At 36.0% G+C, this 27,199-nt stretch overlaps 1 protein-coding gene across 3 annotated transcripts in view; it reads left to right on the top strand.

The window, feature by feature from the left end:
- KLHL5 (kelch like family member 5) overlaps positions 1–27,199 on the top strand; it is a 75,484-nt gene that overhangs the window by 14,992 nt on the left and 33,293 nt on the right. For 2 of the 3 annotated variants that reach the window (XM_049708781.1, XM_049708782.1), the window contains exons 2-6: positions 4,903–5,376; positions 12,764–12,808; positions 16,983–17,165; positions 19,984–20,120; positions 20,657–20,853. In XM_049708781.1, the coding sequence (XP_049564738.1) occupies positions 4,994–5,376; positions 12,764–12,808; positions 16,983–17,165; positions 19,984–20,120; positions 20,657–20,853 (945 nt within the window). In that variant the 5' untranslated portion in view covers positions 4,903–4,993. The remainder of the gene's footprint in view (positions 1–4,902; positions 5,377–12,763; positions 12,809–16,982; positions 17,166–19,983; positions 20,121–20,656; positions 20,854–27,199) is intronic. The other variant, XM_004266239.4, reaches the window with a different exon arrangement.

The raw sequence follows: 27,199 nt of genomic DNA, 5'->3' as shown, positions 1-27,199 counted from the left end.
CCTAACACCATACAGTGCTGATTTTCCTCTACTTCATTGGTTGTTCCTTCTTAGTGTCCTTTGCCTTCATCTGTTAGAGTTCCTTGGAGCTTGGATCTGAGCTCCAGGAACATTTATCCAGCTACCTGACATCTCCACCTAGATGTCTCAAAGTTGCCTCTAACTTATCAAGAAATGAACACTAATTTTAAAAATATCAAAGCTAATGAGAAAGTATGATAAAAGGACTGGATATAAGATAAATGTACTTAATACTTTTATTATAATGGCAATAACCATGTGGAAATGCTAGAAAAAATTTATTGCATTTACAACAGTGAAAAAAGAGAAAATAAAAGAACATGATAAAAATTTTAATAAGAAAGGCACAGGACGTATAGTTAAAAGATTTAAAAATCTTATTAATGAGCATAAGATCTGAACAAACTAAAAAACATGCTTGGATGTGAAGCCTTGATATCATAAAATGCCAACCATCTTAAAATTAATACACAAATTTAATGCAATTCCAATTAGAATCTCAATAGGGTTGGATTTTTAAAAAAATATTTATTTATTTATTTGGCTGTGCCAGTCGTGTGCAGGATCTTTTAGTTGCAGCATGTGGGATCAAACCTGGGCCCCCTGCACTGGGAGCATGTAGTTTTAGCCACTGGACCACCAGGGAAGTCCCTAGGGTTGGAGATTTTTGTTGAGAGGATTGGGTAATATTTTAAAGTATATATAGAAGAGTACATATTCAAAATTAGTTTAAAATTTATTGTAAAAGACTATATGTGTAGATAGGAACTTGCTTTAACAAATAATAAACATATTGTAACTGTACTGTAATTAAAACACTAATATTGGCATAAAAATAGACAAATGGTGCAACAGAATTAGCATCCTGAACTGTTAAAATTCATAACAAAAATAATACCTCAATTCAGTGGGAAAAGGGTGGTTTATATCAAAATGATGTTGATAATAGAGGGCTCATATTAGAAATATAAAGAATTATAATACTTATTGTTGACTGGTGGGCCTGTGAAAATGAATGAGGATACACTCACTTTACTTTTGAAAATATAAATTTCAGGAAAGTAAACTATCTTTTCAAATTTAAGATGCACATACTTGCAACCCAGCAGTTCCACTCCTGTGAATAAATTCCAGAGACACAAAAGCCTCACAAGGATGTTTATTTCAACATTATCTTAATAGCATAAAACAAAAAAAACTGAAATCAATTTGCATGCCCACTAGCAAGGAAGTAGTTTAATAAATTGTGTTTTACAATTATGGAATATTATGCAACTATTAAAAAGATCATTATTAGTTTATATTTCCATGTATATAATTTTGGTGGGAAAAGCAAAATGCCAAAAATATGTATACAGTATGATCTCTTTTATAAAACAATAACAAAAACTCCTATATATGTGTATATAAGTTTGGATATGAATTTTATAAACAAAGAGAAAGGTGTGAAAGGCTGTACACCAAGCTGTCAACATTGATTACCAGGAAGAAGGAGGAAGATTGACAAAATAAGTGTCTCAGTGAAAAAAGCATGCAGTATGAGTCCACCAATACAAAAGGTTGGGGTGGTGGTGAGCTTTTGTATATACATGCGTATGTATGTATGTATGCATGTAACCAAACCCATGACTATTACAGCAGTGGTTAAAGGCTGCTACTTGGCCTTTGTCAACCCAAGATCCTAGTATCCCTTTAAAATCAGAAAGCCTATTTCAGTGGCTAATCTCCCATATGCATCTCTAGTCTACTCAGAAGAGCTACTACATTAAAGAGGTATTTATTTAATGTATATCTCACTACCTTGGTGAAGAGGATCTTTGGCCCCTCTTGGGAGTGGAGGCATGGTTCAACATTTTAACATTCACATCTTTGGATTTCTTCTCTATATCGGGAAATGTCTTGCATATCAGTGGTCTTTTTTAATAAATTTTTTAAACTTTATTTATTTTTGGCTGCATTGGGTCTTCATTGCTGCACGTGGGCTTTCTCTAGTTGGGGCAAGCAGGGGCTACTCGTCGTTGTGGTACACGGGCTTCTCACTGCAGTGGCTTCTCTTGTTGCGGAGCACAAGCTCTAGGCATGCGGGCTTCAGTAGTTGTGGCACGCAGGCTGTAGAGCGCAGGCTCAGTAGTTGTGGCGCATGGGCTTAGTTGCTCCGCAGCATGTGGGATCTTCCTGGACCAGGGCTCGAACCTGTGTCCCCTGCATTGGCAGGAGGATTCTTACGTACTGCGGTACCAGGGAAGCCCATCTCAGTGGTCTTTAATGAAGTCCACTCTTGTGTTCAGGCTCCAACCAATCAACCAAACAGCAAAACAATTAAAATTAGCTTTTGGAGCTGGCACAGTGTAAATGGACTCTCTGGTAATTGTTCTCATGTTGACAGATTGAATTTGAAATTAGAAATTATATAAAATTATATATATCAAAATGTATTCTTTATTTGTAATGTTCGTTTAATTATCCTTTTCTCTACCAGAGTATAGCCCTCTTTAAAGAAAGATCTTTGTTATTTATTTTTCTACCTCTTGTGGTGCCTTAAACATGTAAATGCTTCGTAAATTCTTATTTGCATGAAGACAGTGATGGCAAGATCATTATGAACTACTACAGTGGCATTTCTTCATTGTGTGGGTCTATACCATGCACTGCAAGGTGTTTACCATCTCTGGCCCCTGCCCATTCAATGCCCATAGCCCTCTCTTGTCATTCCAACAACTAAAAATCCATGCCCCCTTCTTCCAGAAGCCTTTCTGGGGTGTGGGAGCAGAGAGCTGTTGCTGCCTTTGTTGAGAACCACAAGGCTAGAGTAATTGGAGAAGCCTTTCTAAGGGCAGCAGTATCTGTGCTAAACCTTGAGGGATGAGTGGGATTTCAAAACCAGAGAAATTGGGACACAAACAGCATGTAAAACAGGAAGCACAGTAGACTTTGTCTTAACTGATGAAGCAGTGTGTCCATTTGGAAAATAGTTAGAAACAAAGTTGGATAGGTAGAGTGGAGTTAGAAGGGTGTTGATAAAAGGAGTCTGACAGAGGTGAGAGGAAGGGAATGGTGTCATTTCATTCTCTAATGCATCCTGCATACTACTGCCAAATTAATTTTCTAAAACATTGCCCCGTTCAACAGTCCACTTAACATTGCCTGCTAGCCTTTACACCTTTGATGTGTGTTCAGGGCATTTTATGTCATCTTCTGCATCCAAATTTATCTCTTATTACTCCTTAATATTAATTAGGTATTTCTGGTTGGCTGATCAAACTGATATTCCCCCCTCTTTCTTTGTCAGTGTGCTCACTTCATGCTTTGTTAATATCTTTCTTCCTTTATAAAATCTTTCATCATTCTGGCTGTAAAACTTCTTACTATTCTTAGAAGCCTTCTCCCTAATGAAACTGGCCCATAGCACTCCACACCATCCTGATATCTCCTTTCTCTTTCTTATAGTATTTATGGTTTGTCCTACAGTATTTGGCACAAAATTATATATGGCTTTTCATGCCTATTAGTCTTATTTCTCTGAATAATTTTTACTCTCCTAAAGAGCTGTGTGAGGTTAAGATATACCTCACAATATTTTTGTAAGCCTCCAAAGCAGCTTTTTTTGTCATTTATTTTGTCATTTTGATATAGCACTAGATATTGAGCACCCTGAAAACTCAAACTCTGTTTTTGTAGATGACAAAATGTTAATACTGCAGCATTATAATATTTCTTATACTTAAGTTATCAATTTTGTTGTTTCAGTAACTCGATTTAATTATTTTTGAGGGTAGGAACCAAGATGTATGTATCTGTTCCCCCATAATGCCTATAGAGTGTCTTGCTCACAATAATCATTCAATATTTTAAAATTTGATTGCATTTGATAGATTTTTATTTGCTTTATCAATTCTCCTTAGTTGTAACCATGTTCAGACCATTGCTTTGTTTTGCCAACAACAGAGGGCACCATCGGGGTACTTATACACCCAAGAAATAATCCTATCCCAGTCCTAGGTAGCTTTCTTGAGCCACACTTTCCTTTTCCTAAGTAGTGTCATAGAAATTTGGCTATTGTAGTAATTCAGAGTGGCTCAATCCTAATTATAGAGCAATATGGACTTCAGGTCATTTATTTGAGAAAGAATAAGTACTGTCGTATTTTGATCCTTTGTAGTTTTCAGACTTTTTCTTTCTTCTTAGTCTTCTCAATATTCTTTGCTCAGATGAAGTCTTACCCAGATCTTACTATATTAATGAAACACACTCCTTTCCTGAAGGGAGAAGATAGAAGTGGAGAGCAGTGAATGGGAACCCCACCTTTGTACTCCTCCTTCTTCCTGACCCCGCATCCAAAGAGCCAGCTTGAAAATCACTATAACTCATCTAATTTAAAAAAACTTTAAAACAACCTGTTGTTTTGTGATATCTCATTTAGGAACTTAGTATAAAAATAGAAACATTTTAGTTTTACAGTGATTTTTAAGTACAAAGGAAAATGCTGTGGCATACATTTCTTGTTTCAGCAATAAAAGAGTTAATATACTAAGCAGCAGAGACTGAGACACTGCGACTACGGGATAGTGCTTTCTGTCACTGTCATTTGTGGTTTAAGAAAAGGGGGTGGTGTTCTGCGTTTAAAAGGACTTTAATGAATGCTGTCAGTGTTTGTGAGAGCTAATGGTCAGTAAGGGAAAGGAGAGTAGGGGACAGTGGTCTAGCTGTTTCAGGATAGGTGGATGAGAGTTTGCTCTGATTGAATGGAATGTTCCACCGTGTTTCATCTTTTTTTCATTGTCCTTTGTTCTCTATAATCTGATATATTGGTATAAAAGTAAATGTAGATATATATGTGAATGTGATTTATTTTCCTTTCAATTTGTTTATTGTGTACAACAGGGCATATACTTCTCTTGTCTTGGTTGTATGCACAAATCTCTGTGCAGTGCTTTTTGCCCGTTGCCTAGACGATCACTTGGTTTCTCTGAGGATGTCTGGTTCTCGTAAAGAGTTTGATGTGAAGCAGATTTTGAAAATCAGATGGAGGTGGTTTAGCCATCAAGGATCATCTCCGAATTCTACAGTTGACAGCCAGCAGGGAGAATTTTGGAATCGAGGACAGACTGGAGCAAACGGTGGGAGAAAGTTTTTAGATCCGTGTAGCCTACAATTGCCTTTGGCTTCAATTGGTTACCGAAGGTCCAGCCAACTGGATTTTCAGAATTCACCTTCTTGGCCAATGGCATCCACCTCTGAAGTCCCTGCGTTTGAGTTTACAGCAGAAGATTGTGGCGGTGCACACTGGCTGGATAGACCAGAAGTGGATGATGGCACTAGTGAAGAAGAAAATGAATCTGATTCCAGTTCATGCAGGTTGATTATTTTCTTACTGATAGAAATGGGGTGTGGGGGTATATTCTATATACTGTTTAAAATAATTTAGTATTATTACTTAAAATCTATGATTTTATATATATATATACACATACCTCTACATATATACACATATGTAATATCTTGGTATGTATATGTGATACTTTTGCTGGAATTTTTTTAAATGTTCTAATATTGATTTTAATTCTGTAAAATTATAAAGACAACAAATAGCTTTCATTTTGAAATATCTTGTGTTCCCTATATAGATCTGGCTCTGCCCTGAAAATAATACATGGTAGCAATTTTATGCATCCTTGCCTTGCATTTTGCTTCATTCGTTTATGTTCTATAGTCATAGCAAAACTATAGAAGACATTTCTATAGTATAAAAATTTTTATGACATTTTAGTTTGCAACAGATTATAGAGTCATTTTTAAATTTTTATGAAAATGAAAGGTTTTATGAGGAGAGGTATATTGTAGTTGCCAATAATTTTTGCACCATTGTAGTTATCAATAATATTTTTCTTATGGTTATTTCTCTTTGTCCTATGTTGCAGCCCTCCAGACTAATTCAGAGAATACAGTAACATGTCTCTTTCTAAGATGACAGCTCTACTAATTCCTGTTGCCTTCACTTCTCTGAAAATTGTGCTATTTAGGGAAATGAAGGACATTCCTTCAGTAGAGTGTAAGGGAACATAGAGGAGCTAGATGTGGTCAGCTGGTGAAAAGGGGGCAAAAAGAAGAGGAAATGAGTTTGAGGAGAGAAAATTAAAAATTGGTAATTTCATAATGACTTTATCCACCTTCACCCGTGGAACCAGGCTTTACCTCTGAAATGAATTTTCTTCTTTATCAGTTTAAACTATCAATACTATAGCATATTATGTAACAAGTTAGGGCCTGAAAGTCATCTTTCTGATTCACCTTCATTCAAAAATATTTAAAGGCTTATTATTTTTCTAGATTAATTACTGGATCCTTTTTCTTTTAAAATTTCTTTACAGGTTTTGATAACACTTGTAATTTGTATGTTGGTTATTATTAATATAGGCATCATAAGAGATGGAGACAAAATGAGTTCGTATATTCAGATATCTTTTACTTGGGGATATTTACCGCCTTCTCTTCTAATCTTCAGAATATGGAATTCTGAACTGTGATGCTGGAATAATAACAAATATAGAACAGTCCTCTGTAATCATTTGTTTAATGGAGAGAAGGGAATATCTCTACATAGGTAACTAGTGTATTTAATTTTTTTAAATTTAATTAGTTTATGATTTAGCATTATTTTAAGGGAATAGGAACCACGAATAATTTTGATTGGAGATTATTTGAATTAATATGGTTTCATTGTTTTGTATTTTCTTTGGATACTTGTTGCCATAAAAAGAATAAAGTATATATTAAAAGGTTCAGGGTTTATCATTTTGGGGATAAAACCATTCCCATTTGGAGGGAAACCAAAGAGTAATCATCTTTTTATTTGAAACCAATACAATGTATCAAGAATATTCTAACAAAATTAGAAAAAAAACAAAACATTCATTCGTTTACCAGCATTAGTTATGAAAATCTTAACATGTATCTGCTACCTGGAGAGAGTATGCATATGTGAGTATAAAATTTATATACATGTATAACCTTAGAAAGGTTGTACACACATAGGTCACTATAATTTACTTCCTTCAACAGAAGTAGTTTGCATAGCTAATGATTACTGAAATTAAGTTAATCTATTCTTTAGTATCCATATTAAAGTGTCATCTTGATGGGATATTCATTATGACAGAAAAAGACTTTTTTTTTTTACTGAGGTAGCTATGTGCATACTTCAAGAAAATACAATTGTTATTTTTAGTTGTAGGAGTTATAAAAATAAGAAAATTATATGTTTTAAAATTTAAAATAAATTTAGTTGTTTTCAAATGCTAATCAAGAAGATTGAGAGAGTAAATAATAAGATGGGAGTAAACAGTTCACATCTGCAGTGACCAAACTATTTCTAAAATATTATTTCAAAAATAAAATGTACTTAGAGAACATGTCTTTGATTTTTAGATATAAGAGGGGAAATCTGTCAAAGAAATTTAATATTCCTGGTGGGTTAAAATTTCTATCCCAACATCTTATTGCAAAAAAGTATTCTAGATTTTAGAAACGTCATTTGCGTGTATACTTTTACTTTTCCATTTTTTCCCTAGATTTAAATACATCTAATTGTCACATCCTCCTTCAGTCCTCCAGCTCTGAGTCTTTGATCTTCGTTATGAGGATAAATTTATTTGCCCCCAGCTTTTTGATTAAGTAAGCAGTCTCTCTAGGTGTTTGCCCTTCTACTGTAAACAAATCAAAAACTATCACTGTTAATGTCAAAAGAAGCTGCACTGACATTCATCAGATTTTGTATATAACTTGGAAATAGTTATTTTCATTATATAATATTTGCAAATAATAAAATATATAGTAAACATTTTATTTGAGTATACTATAGATTGATATCACATGGTGGGGAAATACAATATACGAAGAATTTCTCATTTAAGCGGTCGTAATACTTGCATAGACCTCAGAACTCAGATTGAAATTTTGAGTTATTAGAAAAAAGGGAAGACAACTTAATGGTTTTACATACACAGAATCATAACCCCTACAGTGGGTCCAGACAAGTTAAAGCAGAAGTTAAGAGGCAGCATATGTTGCTAATATGTTTGATCAGTTGTATTCTAAGTAGGAGAAATGTCTGCCTGAGCCTTCGGCTTATGGTAATTTCTGCTGTCACACATCTAAGTGATTTCTTATCTTTTAACTTGGATCTTGGGTCTATAGCCTAGCCACTCTCTGTCTGTGGCATCAACTCTAAGTCATTACTTTGTTTTTAAAATAAAATAAAAAACTTTTGTTTCTATACCATGAGGAATTTTAAACCCTAAGTAACTGTTGTGACCTATGTGAGCAGTAGGTGCCAATGACTTTAACTCAGGATGAATTTTCACCAGGGCCAGCCAGGTTTACATAGTGGCTCACCATGTGACCATAGCTTAAACACGGTTTACACTTTACTGGATTTGCCAATTTTGAAATTATGTAATATTGACATATTGGAGAAATTTTCATTATTTATATTTTCATTATAATTTCATTATAAACAACCTTTGTTTATAAAGTTAGGGTTTAATATTTTATATATCAGACTACTTTTAGTCAATATGTATAAAATACTTCTATACAAATATCCAAAAATTATAATAGCTAATATTGATTGGGGGCTTGCTATCTGTGAGACACTGTTCTAAGCATTTTAGTACTATATTACCTCATTTAGTCTTCACAAATTTCTGAGTTAGATTGCTATTATTATCATTCTAATTGTAGAGATGGGGCCAATGAGGCACAGAAAGGGTAAGTAACTTGCTCAAGATTAGTAAGTAAAATGAAACCGCGTTTAAAAAACTAAAGTTTATATTTTTACAATAGTTTTAGATTTACAGGAAAACTTCAAAGATAGTATGGTGAGTTCCTTATATCCCACACCCAGTTTTCCCTATTACTAATATATTAATATGGTGTATCTGTTACTGTTAAACCAGTATGATACATTATTATTAACTAAAGCCCATACTTTATTCAGATTTCCTTAATTTCCTTTTTTCTGTTACAGAAAACGTCCTAACGTCCTTTTATCTGTTACAGTCCATGATACCAGTTACATTTAATCATATCTCCTTAGGCTCCTCTGGGCTGTTACAGTTTCTCAAACTTTCCTTGTTTTTGATGACCTTAGCAGTTTGGGGAGTAGTGGTCAGGTGTTTTGTAGAATGTCTTACTCAGTTGGGATTTGTCTGATATTTTTCTCATGCTTAGGTGGGGGTTAATGAGTTTTAAGGAGGAAGACCACAAAGGTAAAGTACCATTTTCAGCACATCATATCAAAGATACATATCATCAATCTAACTTATCACTGTTGATATTGACCTTGATCACTTGGAAATAGCTGCATTTTGAACCCAAACGATTAACATGTAGATTTCATGCACACATACCAGTAAGCAGTTCTCTGTGACTATTCATTTAATCACTGAGTTCAACTTGGATCAACATAACAGTTAATGATTCAGTCTATCCAGTTTCACTTTCTCTCCTCAACTAATTTTCTCAGCCTGGTTCTTGAAAAAGCCAACCCTGGCTGGCATACAGGTATAATCTCTCGACCCACAACCCTTTACCCACAGTCATCCGATCTGTCTTATCCATTGTTTGCTACTCTGTGTTTCAACTGCACATACCCTTGAACTCTTCTATACTTTGTCAGTTGATTTGCTATTCTTTGACTCATCTTGAAGGCATTTAGGTCCTTCTCCTCTCCCAACAAGGGGTTATCTTCATAATATACCGTTTCTCAAGTGCTATCTCCTTTTTCTTGACCCTCTTTAGGTTGTCTCTATATCTCCTTGTTTGAACCATTCTATTAATTCTGGTTTACTTTAAAATTAAAATCTTATATGTTTCCACATGAAAAAAATTTTGCTTCCAGAGATGGCAAAGAAGTTCAACTATATTGTACTTGTATCTGGGAAGGATGTATTGCATTGTCCTCCCTCACATGTGTATACCCAAGTCATATCATGGATTCCCTTGACATAAGCCATGGAAACTCTCCCCAGAAAACCGTCTGTATGTGTGTGTGCACATACATGTGCGTATGTGCACATGTGTGTGTTAAATATTTCATATGGGGCTCATATGGGGTTCAAGGAATTCGTGAGCCCTCTAAAGCCTGTCTGTACACTGTATCAATCAGTGTTCTTAGTTTTAAGCAACTGAAATTGGCTGGTTTAAACAGAATAGGAATTTATTGGAATCATGTTAGTTCCTAGAAAGAATCAGCTTAGGAAAAATGTTGAGCATTACAGTTGCACAACTGGTATTTATAAGTCCAGATTTTTAAGGCAAAAGAACCTTTTATGACACTTATTGCTTATATTTTATTTTCATCTAGTTGGAACTGGATAGTGAAGTTTTACATTTTTAGAATTAGATATATTAGGCATGAAAACAATGATACACATGCACACACATACACACACCACATAATCACTCATGCACAGAGCCATATAATTTGGCCATTTAACTTTAGGGAATATATTAGTAGAGAATAGGCTAAGATAATATAACAAAGAGATTCAGAAATATAGTGGCTCAAATAAAATAGAAGTTTATTTCTCTGTCACCTAACAAATGGGGAAGTGACCCAGGGCAGACAGGTAGCTCTGCTACACAGGTTCCCTCAGAGACCCAGATTCCTTCTATATTGTTTCTCCATCCTGTAGGGTGTTATTATTTCTTTATGGTCAAAGCTTCCTCAGCTCCCCTCTGCATTCTAGCCTATGGGAAGGACCAAAGAAAGAAAAGGGAGGACATTAAGCAAATAACACAAGTTGCATATATCATTTCTGCTCACGTGCCATTGTTGAAAACCTAATCACATGGCCACGACTAGTAGCAAAGGAGGAGGCGCAGCTGTGGTCTCTGCCTGGGTAGCCATGTGTCCAGCTAAAACTCATTACTGTGGTAGATGTGAAGAATGGTTTGGAGGTTAAAATCAACAGGGTGCAAGAGGTGAGGACAGCTGGATAGAACTCTTCGGAATCTTTGGATCTAATTTTTTAATGAGTTTTTTCCCATATTATTTACTATTTTTACTACTGAGACGTGAGCACATAGAGATAAGCAAAAATGGAAAAACAAAAATTACAAATTACCCTGCCACCCCAAAATAATAACCATTAACAATTTGAGGAAGTATCCTTCCAGTATATTTTAGGTAAGTATGGAATAAAAATATATGTTTAGAATAAAAATCTGAATCTTATTGTACATACTATTTTGTAACCTTTTTTGCCCTAATGTAAATATAAAATTAAGACTCCTTTGGTCAAAAAAGGCAGAAGCCCCAACTCAAACTGACAAGCAAAAACTAGAACTTTTTTTTTTTTTTTTTTTTCTGTACGCGGGCCTCTCACTGTTGTGGCCTCTCCCGTTGCGGAGCACAGGCTCCGGACGTGCAGGCTCAGCGGCCACGGCTCACGGGCCCAGCCGCTCCGCGGCATGTGGGATCTTCCCGGACCGGGGCATGAACCCGTGTCCCCTGCATCGGCAGGCGGACTCTCAACCCCTGCGCCACCAGGGAAGCCCAAAAAACTAGAACATTTTGATTCACATAAGTAAATAAAAACTCAAACAACTTTAGACATGATGAATCCAGATACTCAAATAACACCAGAAATCCTTTTTTTCCCCCTCTTTAGAATCTGTTTTCCTTTGTGACGGCATTTCCTTAGGCAGGCTTTCTTTGTGGTAGCAAAAAGCCACTAGTAGCTCCAAGTTTACTTTTTATCAGCTTAACCTCCTCAATGGAAAGAGAGTGACTCTTTTCCAAGAGTACCAACAAACATCTTGAAATGGACTCTCATTGGTTTTCTTTGGATCTTATGTCCACCCAAATCAATCATTATAACCAGAAGATATGATACTCTTGTTGGCCAGGCCTCAGCTGCTTGCTCACCTCTGCCCAGGGGGAAGACTCAACTCTGCCCAAGCCCTGTGAACTGAGGTAGGGTATGTGTGGTTTCCCAAAAGGTCGAGATGGGTCTGTTACCATAGAAAGAATCCTGGATAGGCAAAAGCAGTGTCCAGTAAAACAGCTTGCTATGTCATTAAATGTTCTCCTGTATCTTTTTGAATGGCTGCATCATTCTCCCTTGCACAGACATACCTTTTGGTTATTTAACCAATATTCGAATTTTTTTGGAATTTAGATTGTTTCCAGTATTTTCTTGTTAGAAACAACCTGTGATAACCCCGTCCCCATAGTTAGATCTCTACATACAGATGACCATTTCCTCTGGATAAAGTCCCAAGGGTGTGCACGTTTTTAGGGTTTTTGATCTGTATTCTCAAAGTTATTTCAGGAACATTACTCCTCTTTTAATTCTCAGCAGCATTGTATGAGAGGGCCCACTGGCCCTTCTCCTTCACACTGGTTATTGTTTAAGAAAATCTGATTCTTATATAAACAACATTTGACTCTTTTCACCACAGATATTCTGACTGCAGGACCAGCAGAGAACTCCTTAAATTCCAAAATGAAAAAGGATTTCTCTTGAGAAGGGAAGAGGTGAATGTATTCTTTTTCTTTGCCTCTTGCCATTTCTCTTTATGCACCTGCCTTGTCCTCTCCTTAAAAGAGAAAACCCCAACTTCTCTTCCTCCTTGCTCATCTAAACCTTAAGATGTATTTCAGATCTCACCTGCTGCTTGTTGCCTTTCCGATCACCAGCCCATACTGATCTTTCCTTTCTGTAAATTCTGATCGCAGTTACGTTCCAATTGGGGATGTACAAGATGATCTGTTGGAGAAATGGTAATTATATGTATATATACTAGAATGTTTATTTACATTTTATTTTTTAAATCTATTCTTTTTCTATTTTATAATGTAAATAATAATTGTACAATGACATATGTATATCTTTTATAAACTCATAAATATCCATATATTGGGGCACATGCTTAAAAGTATACTGAAAAGGATATGCATAAAAATATTTTTAGAGACTGCTAGCCTACACTAAGCAATTTACATTCTTATTTTACATTTGTGACTTTGAATATGTGTAAAAGATGTCAAAAGATTCATGATATAGTAATCTGCACTTTGGCAAAAGCATGAATTCTGAATGCCAGAAGCTATGAGGCAGCTTATCACTTACCTGGGGAGTGAGCCAACAGACCACTTAAGAGTTTCAATGCAGCTTTGTTTTCTACGCAAAATCATATACAGTATAATTCTTGTGAAGTGATTTTTAAAACTTCTTTTTGAAAAATTACTCCATTAAGAAAGCCTAATGCAAGTTCTGGTGATGATAGTGAGGAAATCTAAATAGTTTCTAATAAAAAGATAGTATTGGCCATGGTGCATATTGTGTGCGCACAGATGTGTGAAATCTGAAGAATTGCAGGTATTAGTGTTGCTGTTTACTTTTTTCCACTTTATAAAACTTAAGTCTTCAAATTCTAAGTCCCTTCACTAAAAGAAAAAAATCATACCTTCTTTGCATCCCCAGTTTCTAACAACTGGTGCAATAATGCATCTCAGGAGTTACTCTATAAATAGTTGGTGACTTGATTTGTTTGATACTTGCCTCTTTTCTATGTTTAGGCATTTTCTGACTTACAAATTCATAGCCTACTGCAGAGGGACAATAAGCTAAAAATTAAATTTTCCCGGTAGCCTGGAAATATCCAGCAATGTAGAGTTCATTACAGTGAACGTCTGTTACAAAAGATTTGAATGATCTCATGATGCAATTCTTTGAAATATGACTTACCATCTTAGTAACATCAAAGATATAAAACTAAGCAGAAATGTTAGATATATTTCCTCTGTCACCATGTAAAGATCTAGTAGGAATCACAGAGAAATATGTTTTAAATGCTCCATAAATGGCCTATTCCCAGATGTTTATATTGTGGGTTAGGATGTCTACTGGGTTTGTTAAAGGCCATTTTAATTAGGAATCAGGAAATTTAGTTATAATAATTGATAATGTTGACGATCATTTTTTAGGAAGACAACCAAACAAACAACATTGTATAAGACAAAAGACTGAGATTACAGGCCTTCCCATTGGCCTTTGAAAAGCAAGGATCTACTAATAGGAGTTTATTTACCTTGATTGTGTACTTTTTCTGTGCTAGGGTTATGCATTCATTTAATAATCCTCCCATGAAGTATCCTCTAAAAGAAAATACTATGTATTACTTATTCCTGTATTGCTATTGGAGGTAAGACTTAGAGAAGTTAAATAACTCGTCCAGATACATAGTAACAGAGTTGAATCAGCACTATGCAATAGAACTTTATGCAATGATGGAAATGTTCTATCTCTGCACCATCCAATCTGGCAGCCACTAGCCCCATGGGGCTACTTGAGCATTTGAAACATGACTAGTTCAACTAAAGAACTTTTTTATTTTATTTTCTTAATTAAAATAGCCACATGGGGGGCTTCCCTGTTGGCGCAGTGGTTGAGAGTCTGCCTGCCGATGCAGGGGACATGGGTTCGTGCCCTGGTCCGGGAAGATCCCACATGCCGCGGAGCGGCTGGGCCCATGAGCCATGGCCGCTGAGCCTGCGCGTCCGGAGCCTGTGCTCTGCAACGGGAGAGGCCACAACAGTGAGAGGCCCGCGTACAGGAAAAAAAAAAAAAAAAGCCACATGGGGGCTAGTAGCTAACTATATTGGACAGCACAGTTCTAGAACCTTCCTAAAATGCTCTTAATCACTACCCCATACCTCTCCAATTCAAGCTTCCAAACCAAAACACATAATAGGAAAAGAAATAGTAAGAAAGTAATGACATTATAAATTACACAGAGCCAGAGTATTAAAAACCTTTGATTAGCCAGAGATAGAGATGTTATCTCTGCCCCATGGAAAACTAAGAGACTCTTGCTGTCTTAACCCTAGCTAAGGGGCAGTAACAGAGCAGTAGACTTTTGTCTAAGATCCTGAATTCTCATGTCTTTTGTTGTTGTTGTTATTGTTAAATTATCCTCATTCATATTGTACTATCATTCTCCCTTCATACCCTTGGTCCTTGCACTCACTAATGCCTTAAGGTAAAGGTAAGCAAAAATTTCCATTCCTTTGTGAGTGATTTGACCAACATTCTGAATGCCTCCTGATCCCTCGTTTTGTATCCAGCTACCTATATGTCCTTGGTTGATCACTTTGAGCCATTTGGGGCCTCAAAATTTTCTCATCTGCAAAATAAGGGGGTTGAATTAAATGACTACATAGGTTCCTTCTAGATGTAAAAATTCTGTGTATAATGGTTCTGATACCTAGGTTCTACAGTTGTCTGGATATGCAGCAAATTCTTTTTTTAAGTAAATTCTTCCATTATTAAAATTGTATGTGCAAGGTCCCAAATTTCTTAAAATAGAACAAGAAACGCTAGAAAGCTGTGCAGCTCTTTAAGCCTGAGTAGCTTTGTTCCTACCTCTTTCATGTTCCTTTTGTGAATGGACAGCTTTGCTTTTCCACAGACTACAAATCAGAAGCCTGCACTTCTTTTGATCCTTCATTTGGAGCAGTGGGAGTGATTGCTATACCCAAAAATCTCTGAATTAATTGTCACATTGAAATAACATGTTTATTTAACATGTGATAGCAACTGAAGCCTTGAAAGCAAATCAAGAAGTTCGAAATGTTCAGCAGAGAGTGTAAATAGGAGTAGAAAATTTGAATTCCTAGGATCCAGAGAGCTAATACAAATCAGCAAAGAGGGTAAGGTTGGTGGTCAAGAGGACAGCTGGTCCCTGGTAAGATATTAGATATTTATATTAAGAAAATTCTCTTAAGATATAGTGAGGCTAAATTCAACAAAGCATTTATCAGAATCATTATATCCTTAAAAGTAGATCTGATGAGAAATGATAACTAAGTTACGGCATAGTCGGTAGTTTTGTAGTTAATTGTATAACCAAGGGATGTTGATTACTTGATTCAAGTGGTCTTGGAGAAGGGATCTAGGGGAGAGGGATGGGTTTAGGATTTCATTCTTAGTCCCAATCTTTTCACTTTTTCACCATTTCCATCAATGAATCATAATGAAAATATAGAACAAATACTCTTCAAATTATAATTTGGAAATTTCAAATAATTTTTAGATACCTGGGTTAGGCCATCAAATTCTCTTAAGCTATAATCTAAGTTATAGGTTACCTGGGCTATTGAAGACTAGTCAGAGAATCAAATGATTTATAATGATTTATTTATAATGATCTATTAATAATTATTTATAATTTATAATTATTTATAATTCATTTATAATTTTATAATATATTTTGTATTCTAAACAGTTATAAATGAACTGTGAACATAACCCATTTTTAAATAAAGGATGGCTTGGGTTTATATCTCCAAAAGAGTTTAATTCCCTTTCTGCCTTCAAAAAATGATCTCTTGGGCTTCCCTGGTGGCACAGTGGTTGAGAGTCCACCTGCCGATGCAGGGGACACGGGTTCATGCCCCGGTCCGGGAAGATCCCACATGCCGCGGAGCGGCTAGGCCCGTGAGCCATGGCCGCTGAGCCTGCGCGTCCGGAGCCTGTGCTCCACAACGGGAGAGGCCACAACAGTGAGAGGCCCGCGTACCGCAAAAAAAAAAAAAAAAAAAAAAGATCTCTTATGCCCTTAAATATAATGTTGGAGCTATGACTATCAATATGAATATAGTTTGGCTCTTTTTCAGCAGAGACGTCGTATTGACAAGAGAAGAGACCTCAGGAACAGGCAAAGAATATATGTAGCTATTAACTAGAAGGTATCACATTCACAGTGTTTGCAAGACACACATATGATTTGAGCCATCATTTGATTTTCAAAGGCAAAAATGATGAATGATTGTTCATTAATATAGACTGATAGCGTTGCTTCTATTACATTTGAAGGATTTAAAAGGACTTAATAGGAAAGATATTTTTAATGTGTTAGCAACTTTTCAAAATGTGTGTTTTCTTTCTTTTCAGGACTTCCAATAGCAGTCAGACAGTATCATCCTGCCATACTATGGAGCCATGTTCATCAGATGAATTCTTCCAAGCCCTTAATCATGCTGAACAAACATTCAAAAAGATGGAAAACTATTTGAGACACAAACAGTTATGCGATGTAATTCTAGTTGCTGGTGATCGCAGAATTCCAGCTCACAGGTCATTGTTTTCTAAATTTCTATATGTGTGAAATATTTCCTTGATCATTTAATTATGTATATTGAGGTAACTTGTTCTAATTGATTATGCAATGGACTCTTTTGGTAAAGTGGTATATTTCATGGAGTTTCTGCAAAGAAGACAGTGCATATGAAATTATTACACATTAAATGACCCCAGAAGGATCACTTTCCCTCTGTAGAAGCATAAAAACAAAACATACCAGCCTGAAATCAGTATTGTTTGGTATAGATTTCAGCTACTATGAACAGCATTCCACCTAATTCTACCTATTAAAGAACTTTCAGTAAGCTCAGTAGAAATTAGAGCTTTGAGTATTTAGAAACAAAAAGGCTGGTGGAATGGAGTGGCAAAACTGTTGAGTTTTTAAATAGCCACATCTATTCCAACTTCTGTTTGCCTGCCTCCAAGAAATATGAAAAGCAGTGGTGCTAGGGAATAAAAGCCTTTAACAGAAATGAAGTATTACTTCTTGATGTAAGAAAAGGAAATGGAAGCTGTTAAATAAATAACGATTCATTATTTTTCTCCTAATAATTACATATTTAATTGTTCAGTGTTAATCACCATTATGATCCCAAAGGTTTTTTTTATAATACCTTTCAAAACTAATTAATACTGTGTCCCAAAAGTTTTGTTAAACCCTCAAAAGCGAAAGTAAAATTAGAAAAAATGGTCTTGGTCTTAAAGTTTTCAGTTACTCAGTTCAGCATATATTTATTGAGATGCTACTATATATTGTGACAGAAAGTCCATGTTGTGAGCATGGGTTTATTAGAAAGATATTCCAACCTGAATTTCATACAGGCATCTCAAATTCCCTGTTTACAAAACAAAACTCATTACCTTACCTGCAATGCTTGTGAAAGCCATCACCATCTCACCTGGATTACCAGTGCAAGAAACTCCTAGTCTCCCTGTTTGCACTTTTCCCCCCTACATTCCATTTTCTACACAGCTCCCTGAGTGATCCTTTAAAATGGAACTTAGATCTGGTTGCTTCTGTGATCAAACTTTCCAGTGCCTCCTCATGTCACAGTGTGAAAGCCCATTTCCTCACAGTGGCTTATGTGATCCAGCCTGCCATTACCTCTTTACTGTTCTGCCCTCCTTTCTCACTCTGCTTGAACCACACTGACCCCCTTGTGGTCTCTTGCATGTGGCAGGCATGCCGCTTCTGCCTTTGGATTTTTGCACGGGCTGCTACTCTGCCTGAATGCTGTTCCCAAATACCTGTGTGACTAACTCCTGCACCTCCTTCAAGTCTTTTCTGAAGTGTCACCTTCCCATGAGACCACCTATTTAAACCCACTCCCCATTTGCCCTTACCCTGCTTTTTTCCCCATGGCACTTATCACTTTTTGATGTACTATAGAATTTACTTCTGCTGGGTATTTGTCTCCCTGTAGAATATAAGACTCCATAAGAGAAGGTATTAATACATCTCAAGTATTTAGAACAGTGCCCAGTATTTATTAGGTGTGCATTATTATTTGTTCAGTGAATAACTGAATGAATGGGCAGTTCTCAGAAGAAGAAACCTGAATGGCCAAAAAACATTTGAAAACACCTTCAACCTCACTAACAGTCAGGTGAATGAAAATTAAAACAACAATGAGATACCATTTAACACCTTGCAGGTGACCAAAATTTTGACATCGACAATATTGTGGGGAAAGGTTAACTCTTATGCAGTGCTGGTGCTAGACTAAACTGGCACAGCTCTTTGGAGAGCAGTTTGGCAAACCGTAGGATTCAGCAGTGCCCTCCTGGGGAGAGAGGTGAAGGGAATTAGAGAGGAGCATAGAGAGAGCTTCAACTATTATCTGTATCATAATTTCTACTTCTTTAACAAATGAATAAAGTAAATCTGTGTAAGTGTGCTGATATGGAAAATATCTTCAAGACATATTATCAAATGAAAAATGCACGTTTCAAATACATACATTTATAACCTATTTTTGCTTAATATGTGACTATCAATAATTTGGACAGAGACATACCTAATATATAATAATGTATTATAACAAAATACAAAGTATAGCTTTGTATTGTGATAATGATATAATTTTATTACAAAATACAAGCATTATAATATACTATAATAATTTAAAAATCATGAAGTTTAAAAATAACCTGCTAGGGACTTCCCTGGTGGTCCAGTGGCTAAGACTCGTGCTCCCAATGCAGGGGGTCTAGGTTTGATCCCTGGTCAGGGAACTAGATCCCACATGCTGCAACTAAGAGTTTGCATGCCAACAACTAAAAGATCCCACATGCCGCAACGAAGATCCTACATGTGGCAATGAAGACCTGGTGCAGCCAAATACATAAATAAATATATTTTTTAAATAACCTAAAACTAGTCTCAAATGTCTTCCATATATTGACTACCTCTACAATTAAAACAAAACTTAGATTATTTTCAAAAGTGATAAAAAGAAGAACCTTTACATTCTTCCCCCCATTTTTTTTACCATCAGTTTAATGCTGTGAGCTTGTAGCTTTTTTTTCAGGATGTTAAAAAGGGATATTTAAGTAGTGAATGAGTAAATCATTTATGTCAGCAGAAAATTTTCAGTAATGGTAATTTGTTACTCAAAGGAAGGAGCTAGAGCATAAAGCAATTGGTCAAACTTAAAATGCATTTCTCAGTACCAAACACTCTCTATGGGTAACAAAATTTTTTTTAAAAAGGAAAAGAAAAATAAGGAAAAAGAAAGCAGTAGCATTTACTAATGAACATCAGCTTTGATGTTGTCACTGATTTGTTGCTTTTCTTCTAATATGTTCTTAGATTGGTGCTCTCTTCTGTCTCAGATTATTTTGCTGCCATGTTTACTAATGATGTCAGGGAAGCAAGGCAAGAAGAAATAAAAATGGAAGGTGTAGAACCGAATTCACTATGGTCCTTGATTCAGTATGCATATACAGGTAATCTGAAAATATGAATTTAAAACTTCTTAAATGTAAGTTGTATTATTAGATTTCAGATTTCTGCTTTTAATAAAGCCTGCCTTAGCTAACAGTTAATTCTGCTGTTATAATCACCACCCGTGGTGGTATGTATATAGGTTAAAATCTCTATATTAGAACCTTTAAAATGGTTATCATAATTAAGCTATTGAATGATATTTTTAAATGTTAATATAATAATTTGATGAGTTATGTTTTTTAATTATTGCATTTAAAATTTTAGTTATATGTAATAGATATATTACTAATTAAATCATTCTTTAAAAATTCTGGAAACAAGCTATTAATTTTTAAATTTTAGCAGAAGTCACAAAGTGCTAATAGTTTGTTTTCATGTTTAGTACTTTTTTTTCTTTTTGGAATGTCTTAAATCATCTATGTCTGGAATGCATGTAATGAGCTCTTGTTTAGAATTATTACTGTTAACACCAATTACCTTATAAACTAAAGTTAATATAATTCCATAGTTAATGGAATTTCTTTTTATCATTAAGGCCGCCTTGAATTAAAAGAAGATAATATTGAGTGCCTGTTATCTACAGCTTGCCTTCTTCAGCTTTCACAGGTTGTGGAAGCATGCTGTAAGTTTTTAATGAAACAGCTTCACCCATCCAACTGTCTTGGAATCCGTTCTTTTGCTGATGCTCAAGGTTGTACAGATTTGCATAAAGTGGCTCACAATTATACTATGGTATGTATTTTTTGAAAAGCAAGAAGGTATATGCTCTTTGCTTTATTCCTTATTGTTGCAGGCTTATCTACATGTTGCTGTCTTCCCATGGCTCTGCCATATGTCTTGAGGTTCAGGCTCACTGTGTAGTTTGTCATATTTTCATTGAGTTATGAGGAAAAAACATCAAGTAATATTTCTCCTGGATTTATGAGTCAAGCCTTAAGTTATTATAGCCAGTAAGAGGCAGAGTGGTAGCCTAGGACTATTCCATTCAAGATTTTCAGATCTGCTGCTTTTTAAAGCAGGATTTCCCCCAGACAGTTTATTTTGTAGCACATGGATGAATTTCAGAATTGTCCACATACTGTTGGAAGTTGGTGATAGTGATTGTAGTGTATTGGTGCAGTATTAGTACAGAAGATAGGAGGATGAAAGGGAGACTTTTTATTAAGGATAAATCTGACTATACGTTAGAAGTGTCTTTAGCTACATAGAAAAATGTTCTTATTAATTGTAGCAAATTATGTGCTCAAAGTAAAACACAGGGGGTTGTGATTCAGAAGCCTGGAGGATAATGGATATAGATTGATCTAGGACAGCAAGAAAATAAGGGCATGTTGAGGGCATACTGTTGGGACCAGCCTCCACCATCTTAATAGTAGAAGGATTTGGGGAACGGAGGTGTGTGGATTTTTAAGGAACGACCATCTTACTACACGTGGGTCTTCACACCTGGGCAGTGATTGAAATTTTTGCTTTAAATGCTTCATTTAGGGCAATACGGCTTCTGAGAGAAGAAAGAATGTGAACATTCACATACACATATATCATTATCCATGTTACTGATTTAGTCAACATTTAGGAGATATTTTTTTGTCTACCCTCTCTTCCATCCCCCTTCCTTCCATTGAATTGGTTTGTAGGTGAAGGGATTGAACAGTACTTTAGGAATCTTCTACTAGAGAAATAGAGATTTGGAAAAAATTATAAGAATAGATATTTGTAACTATGAGGAAGATTAATTCTGCTTACTTCATGAGCTTAATGTGAGGATTAAATGAGTTAATAGAAGTTTAGCACTTAAAACAGTGACTGATACATAGTATACCCAGTCAATAAATGATGTCATCATCATCATTATTTAGATTTACTCTGTTCAACAGAGTGATCTATGTGAGTGAGCAAAAGCACTCAGGCAAAAGCAGAACCTTTATTCTCCCCGTGGTGTAATCGCTTCTTAGAAATGTTTCTTATTTATGATGTCAAAGTGTTTCAAGTGAAAAAATAGAGATTGTGTAGACAGGGCAGTACTGTACAGACCTAGCATCATATTAGCTTAACATCTTTTAAATTAAGTCCTTTGAAATATTCCCCCCCGCCAAGCCTTTTTTTTTTTTTTTAAGGAGACTGGTACCCTCTTTAAATTTTTGTTTGTTTGTTTGTTGTTTTTTGAATTTTATTTTTTATACAGCAGGTTCTTATTACTTATCTATTTTATACATATTAGTGTATATATGTCAATCGCAATCTCCTAATTCATCCTACCACCACCCTCTTTCCCTCCCTGGTGTCCATATTTTTGTTCTCTACATCTCTGTCTCTATTTCTGCCTTGCAAACCAGTTCATCTGTACCATTTTTCTAGATTCCACATATATATGTTACTATATGATATTTGTTTTTCTCTTTCTGACTTCACTCTGTATGACAGTCTCTAGGTCCATCCACGTCTCCACAAATGACCCAATTTCGTTCCTTTTTATGGCTGAGTAATATTCCATTGTATATATGTACTATTTCTTCTTTATCCATTCGTCTGTCGATGGGCATTTAGGTTGCTTCCATGACCTGGCTATTGTAAATAGTGCTGCAATGAACATTAGGGTGCATATGTCTTTTTTTTTTTTGCGGTATGCGGGCCTCTCACTGTTGTGGCCTCTCCCGTTGTGGAGCACAGGCTCCGGACGCACAGGCTCAGCGGCCACAGCTCACGGGCCTAGCCGCTCCATGGCATGTGGGGTCTTCCGGGACCGGGGCGCAAACCCGTGTCCCCTGCATCAGCAGGCAGACTCTCAACCACTGCGCCACCAGGGAAGCCCACATGTGTCTTTTTGAATTATAGTTTTCTCAGGATGTATGCCTGGTAGTGGGATAGCTTGGTCATATGGTAATTCATTTTTTAGTTTTTTAAGGAACCTCCATACTGTTCTCCATAGTGTCTGTATCAATTTACATTCCCACCAAAATTTCAAGTGCAAGAGGGTTCCCTTTTCTCCACACCCTCTCCAGCATTTGTTGTTTGTAGATTTTCTGATGACTCCCATTCTAACCTGTGTGAGGTGATACCTCATTGTAGTTTTGATTTGCATTTCTCTAATAATTAGTGATGTTGAGCATCTTTTCATGTACCTCTCAGCCATCTGTATGTCTTCTTTGGAGAAATGTCTGTTTAGGTCTTCTGCCCATTTTTGGATTGGGTTGTTTGTTTTTTTAATATTGAGATGCATGAGCTGTTTATATATTTTGGAGATTAATCCATTGTCCGTTGATTCATTTGCAAATATTTTCTCCCATTCTGAGGGTTGTCTTTTCGTCTTGTTTATAGTTTCCTTTGCTGTGCAAAAGCTTTTAAGTTTCATTAGGTCCCATTTGTTTCTTTTTGTTTTTATTTCCATTTCTCTAGGAGATGGGTCAAAAAAGATCTTGCTGTGAATTATGTTAAAGAGTGTTCTTCCTATGTTTTTCTCTAAGAGTTTTATAGTTTCCAGTCTTACATTTAGGTCTTTAATCCATTTTGAGTTTATTTTTGTGTATGGTGTTAGGGAGTGTTCTAATTTCATTCTTATTTCCCAGTACCACTTATTGAAGAGACTGTCTTTTCTCCATTGTATATCCCTGCCTTCTTTGTCACAGATTAGTTGACCATAGGTGCATGGGTTTATCTCTGGGCTTTCTATCCTGTTCCATTGATCTATATTTCTGTTTTTGTGCCAGTACCATATTGTCTTGATTACTATAGCTTTGTAGTATAGTCTGAAGTCAGGGAGTCTGATTCCTCCAGCTCCGTTTTTTTCCCTCAAGATTGCTTTGGCTATTTGGGGTCTTTTGTGTCTCCATACAGATTTAAAAATTTTTTTGTTCTAGTTCTGTAAAAAATTCCATTGGTAATTTGATAGGGATTGCATTGAATCTGTAGATTGCTTTGGGTAGTAGAGTCATTTTCACAATATTGATTCTTCCAAACCAAGAACATGGTGTATCTCTCCATCTGTTTGTGTTGTCTTTGATTTCTTTCATCAGTGTCTTGTAATTTTCTGAGTACAGGTTTTTACTTCCTTAGATAGGTTAATTCCTAGGTATTTTATTCTTTTTTTGCAATAGTGAATGAGATTGTTTCCTTAATTTCTCCTTCTGATCTTTCATTGTTAGTGTATAGGAATGCAAGAGATTTCTGTGCATTAGTTTCATATCCTGCAACTTTACCAAATTCATTGATTAGCTCTAGTAGTTTTCTGGTGGCATCTTTAGGATCATCTATGTATAGTATCATGTCATGTGCAGTGACAGTTTTACTTCGTTTCCAATTAGGATTCCTTTTATTTCTTTTTCTTCTCTGATTGCCGTGGCTAAAACTACCAAAAGTATGTTGAATAACAGTGGTGAGAGTGGACACCCTTTTCTTTTTCCTGATCTTAGAAGAAATGTTTCAGTTTTTCACCACTGAGAATGATGTTGACTGTGGGTTTGTCATATACGGCCTTTATTATGTTGAGGTAGGTTCCCTCTATGCCCACTTTCTGAAGAGTTTTTATCATAAATCGGTGTTGAATTTTGTCAGAAGCTTTTTCTGCATCTATTGAGATGATCATATGGTTTTTCTCCTTCAACTTGTTAATATGGTGTATCACACTGGTTGATTTGCATATATTGAAGAATGCTTGCATCCCTGGGATAAATCCCACTTGATCGTGGTGTATGATCCTTTTAATGTGTTGTTGGATACTGTTTGCTAGTATTTTGTTGAGGATTTTTCATCTATATTCATCAGTGATATTTGTAATTTTCTTTTTTTGTAGTATCTTTTCCTGGTTTGGTATCAGGGTGATGGTGGCCTCATAGAATGAGTTTGGGAGTGTTCCTTCCTCTGCAATTTTTTGGAAGAGTTTGAGAAGGATAGGTGTTAGCTCTTCTCTGAATGTTTGATAGAATTCACCTGTGAAGCCATCTGGTCCTGGACTTTTGTTTGTTGGAAGATTTTTAATCACAGTTTCAATTTCATTACTTGTGATTGGTCTGTTCACATTTTCTGTTTCTTCCTGGTTCAGTCTTGGAAGTGTGTACCTTTCTAAGAATTTGTCCATTTCTTCCAGGTTTTCCATTTTATTGGCATAGAGTTGCATGTAGTAATCTCTTAGGATGCTTTGTATTTCTGTGGTGTCCATTGTAACCTCTCCTTTTTCACTTCTAATTTTGTTGATTTGAGTCCCCTCTCTCTTTTTCTTGATGAGTCTGGCTAAAGGTTTATCAATTTTGTTTATCTTAAAGAACCAGCTTTTAGTTTTATTGATCTTTGCTGTTGTTTTCTTTGTTTCTATTTCATTTATTTCTGCTCTGAGCTTTATGATTTCTTTCCTTCTACTAACTTCGGGTTTGTTTGTTCTTCTTTCTCTAGTTCCTTTAGGTGTAAGGTTAGATTGTTTATTTGAGATTCTTCTTGTTTTTTTGAGGTAGGATTGTGTTGCTGTAAACTTCCGTCTTAGAACTGCTTTTGCTGCATCCCATAGGTTTGGGGTTGTCATGTTTTCTTTGTCATTTGTCTCTAGGTATTTTTTGATTTTGTCTTTCATTTCTTCAGTGACCTCTTGGTTATTTAGTAACGTATTGTTTAGCTTCCATGTGTTTGTGCTTTTTACGTTTTTTTCCTGGTGATTTGTTTTTAATCTTCTAGCGTTCTGGTTGGGAAAGATGCTTGATATGATTTCCGTTTTTTTAAATTTACCGAGGCTTGTTTTGTGACCCAAGATGTGATCTATCCTAGAGAATGTTCCGTGTGCACTTGAGAAGAAAGTGTAATCTGCTGTTTTTGGATGGAATTTCCTACAAGTACCTTATCTATCTGGTCTGTTGTGTCATTTAAAGCTTTTGTTTCCTTATTAGTTTTCTGTCTGGATGATTTGTCCATTGGTGTAAGTGAGGTGTTAACGTCCCCCAGTATTATTGTGTTACTGTCTGTTTCCTCTTTTATAGCTGTTAGCAGTTGCGTTATGTATTGAGGTGCTCCTATGTTGGGTGCATATATATTTATAATTGTTATATCTTCTTCTTGAATTGATCCCTTGATCATTATGTAGTGTCCTTCCTTGTCTCTTGTAACATTCTTTATTTTAAAGTCTATTTTATCAGATATGAGTATTGCTACTCCAGCTTTCTTTTGATTTCCATTTGCATAGAATATCTTTTTCCATCCCCTCACTTTCAGTCTGTATGTGTCTGAAGTGGGTCTCTTGTAGACAGCATATATATGGGTCTCTTTTTATATCCAATCAGCAAGCCTGTGTCTTTTGGTTGGAGCATTTAATCCATTCACATTTAAGGTAATTATCTATATGTATGTTCCTATGACCATTTTCTTAATTGTTTTGGGTTTGTTTTTGTAGGTCCTTTTCTTCTCTTGTGTTTCCCACTTAGAGAAGTTCCTTTAGCATTTGTTGTAGAGCTGGTTTGGTGGTGCTGAATTCTCTTAGCTTTTTTTTTTTTTTTTTTTTTTTTTTTTTTTTTGTGGTACATGGGCCTCTCACTGTTGTGGTATCTCCTGTTGAGGAGCACAGGCTCCGGACATGCATGCTCAACGGCCGTGGCTCACGGGCCCAGCTGCTCCACGGCATGTGGGATCTTCCCGGACCAGGGCATGAACCCATGTCCCCTGCATCAGCAGGCAGACTCTCAACCACTGCACCACCAGGGAAGCCCTCTCTTAGCTTTTGCTTGTCTGTAAAGGTTTTGATTTCTCTGTCGAATGAGATACTTGCTGCGTAGAGTAATCTTGGTTGTAGGTTCTTCCCTTTCATCACTTTAAGTATATCATGCCACTCCCTTCTGGCTTACAGAGTTTCTGCTGAGAAATCAGCTGTTACCCTTATGGGAGTTCCCTTGTATGTTATTTGTTGTTTTTCCCTTGCTGCTTTCAGTAATTTTTCTTTGTCTTTAATTTCTGTCAATTTGGTTACTATGTGTCTTGGCATGTTTCTTCTTGGGTTTATCCTGCCTGGGACTCGCTGCACTTCCTGGACTTGGGTGGCTATTTCCTTTCCCATGTTAGGGAAGTTTTCGACTATCATCTCTTCAAATATTTTCTTGGGTCCTTT

This window comes from Orcinus orca, chromosome 4 (genome assembly GCF_937001465.1).
Source record: "Orcinus orca chromosome 4, mOrcOrc1.1, whole genome shotgun sequence".
NCBI classification, from domain to species: domain Eukaryota; kingdom Metazoa; phylum Chordata; class Mammalia; order Artiodactyla; family Delphinidae; genus Orcinus; species Orcinus orca.
The sequence above is the reverse complement of the archived record's forward strand: the minus strand, read 5'-3'. Positions and strand labels throughout refer to the sequence as shown.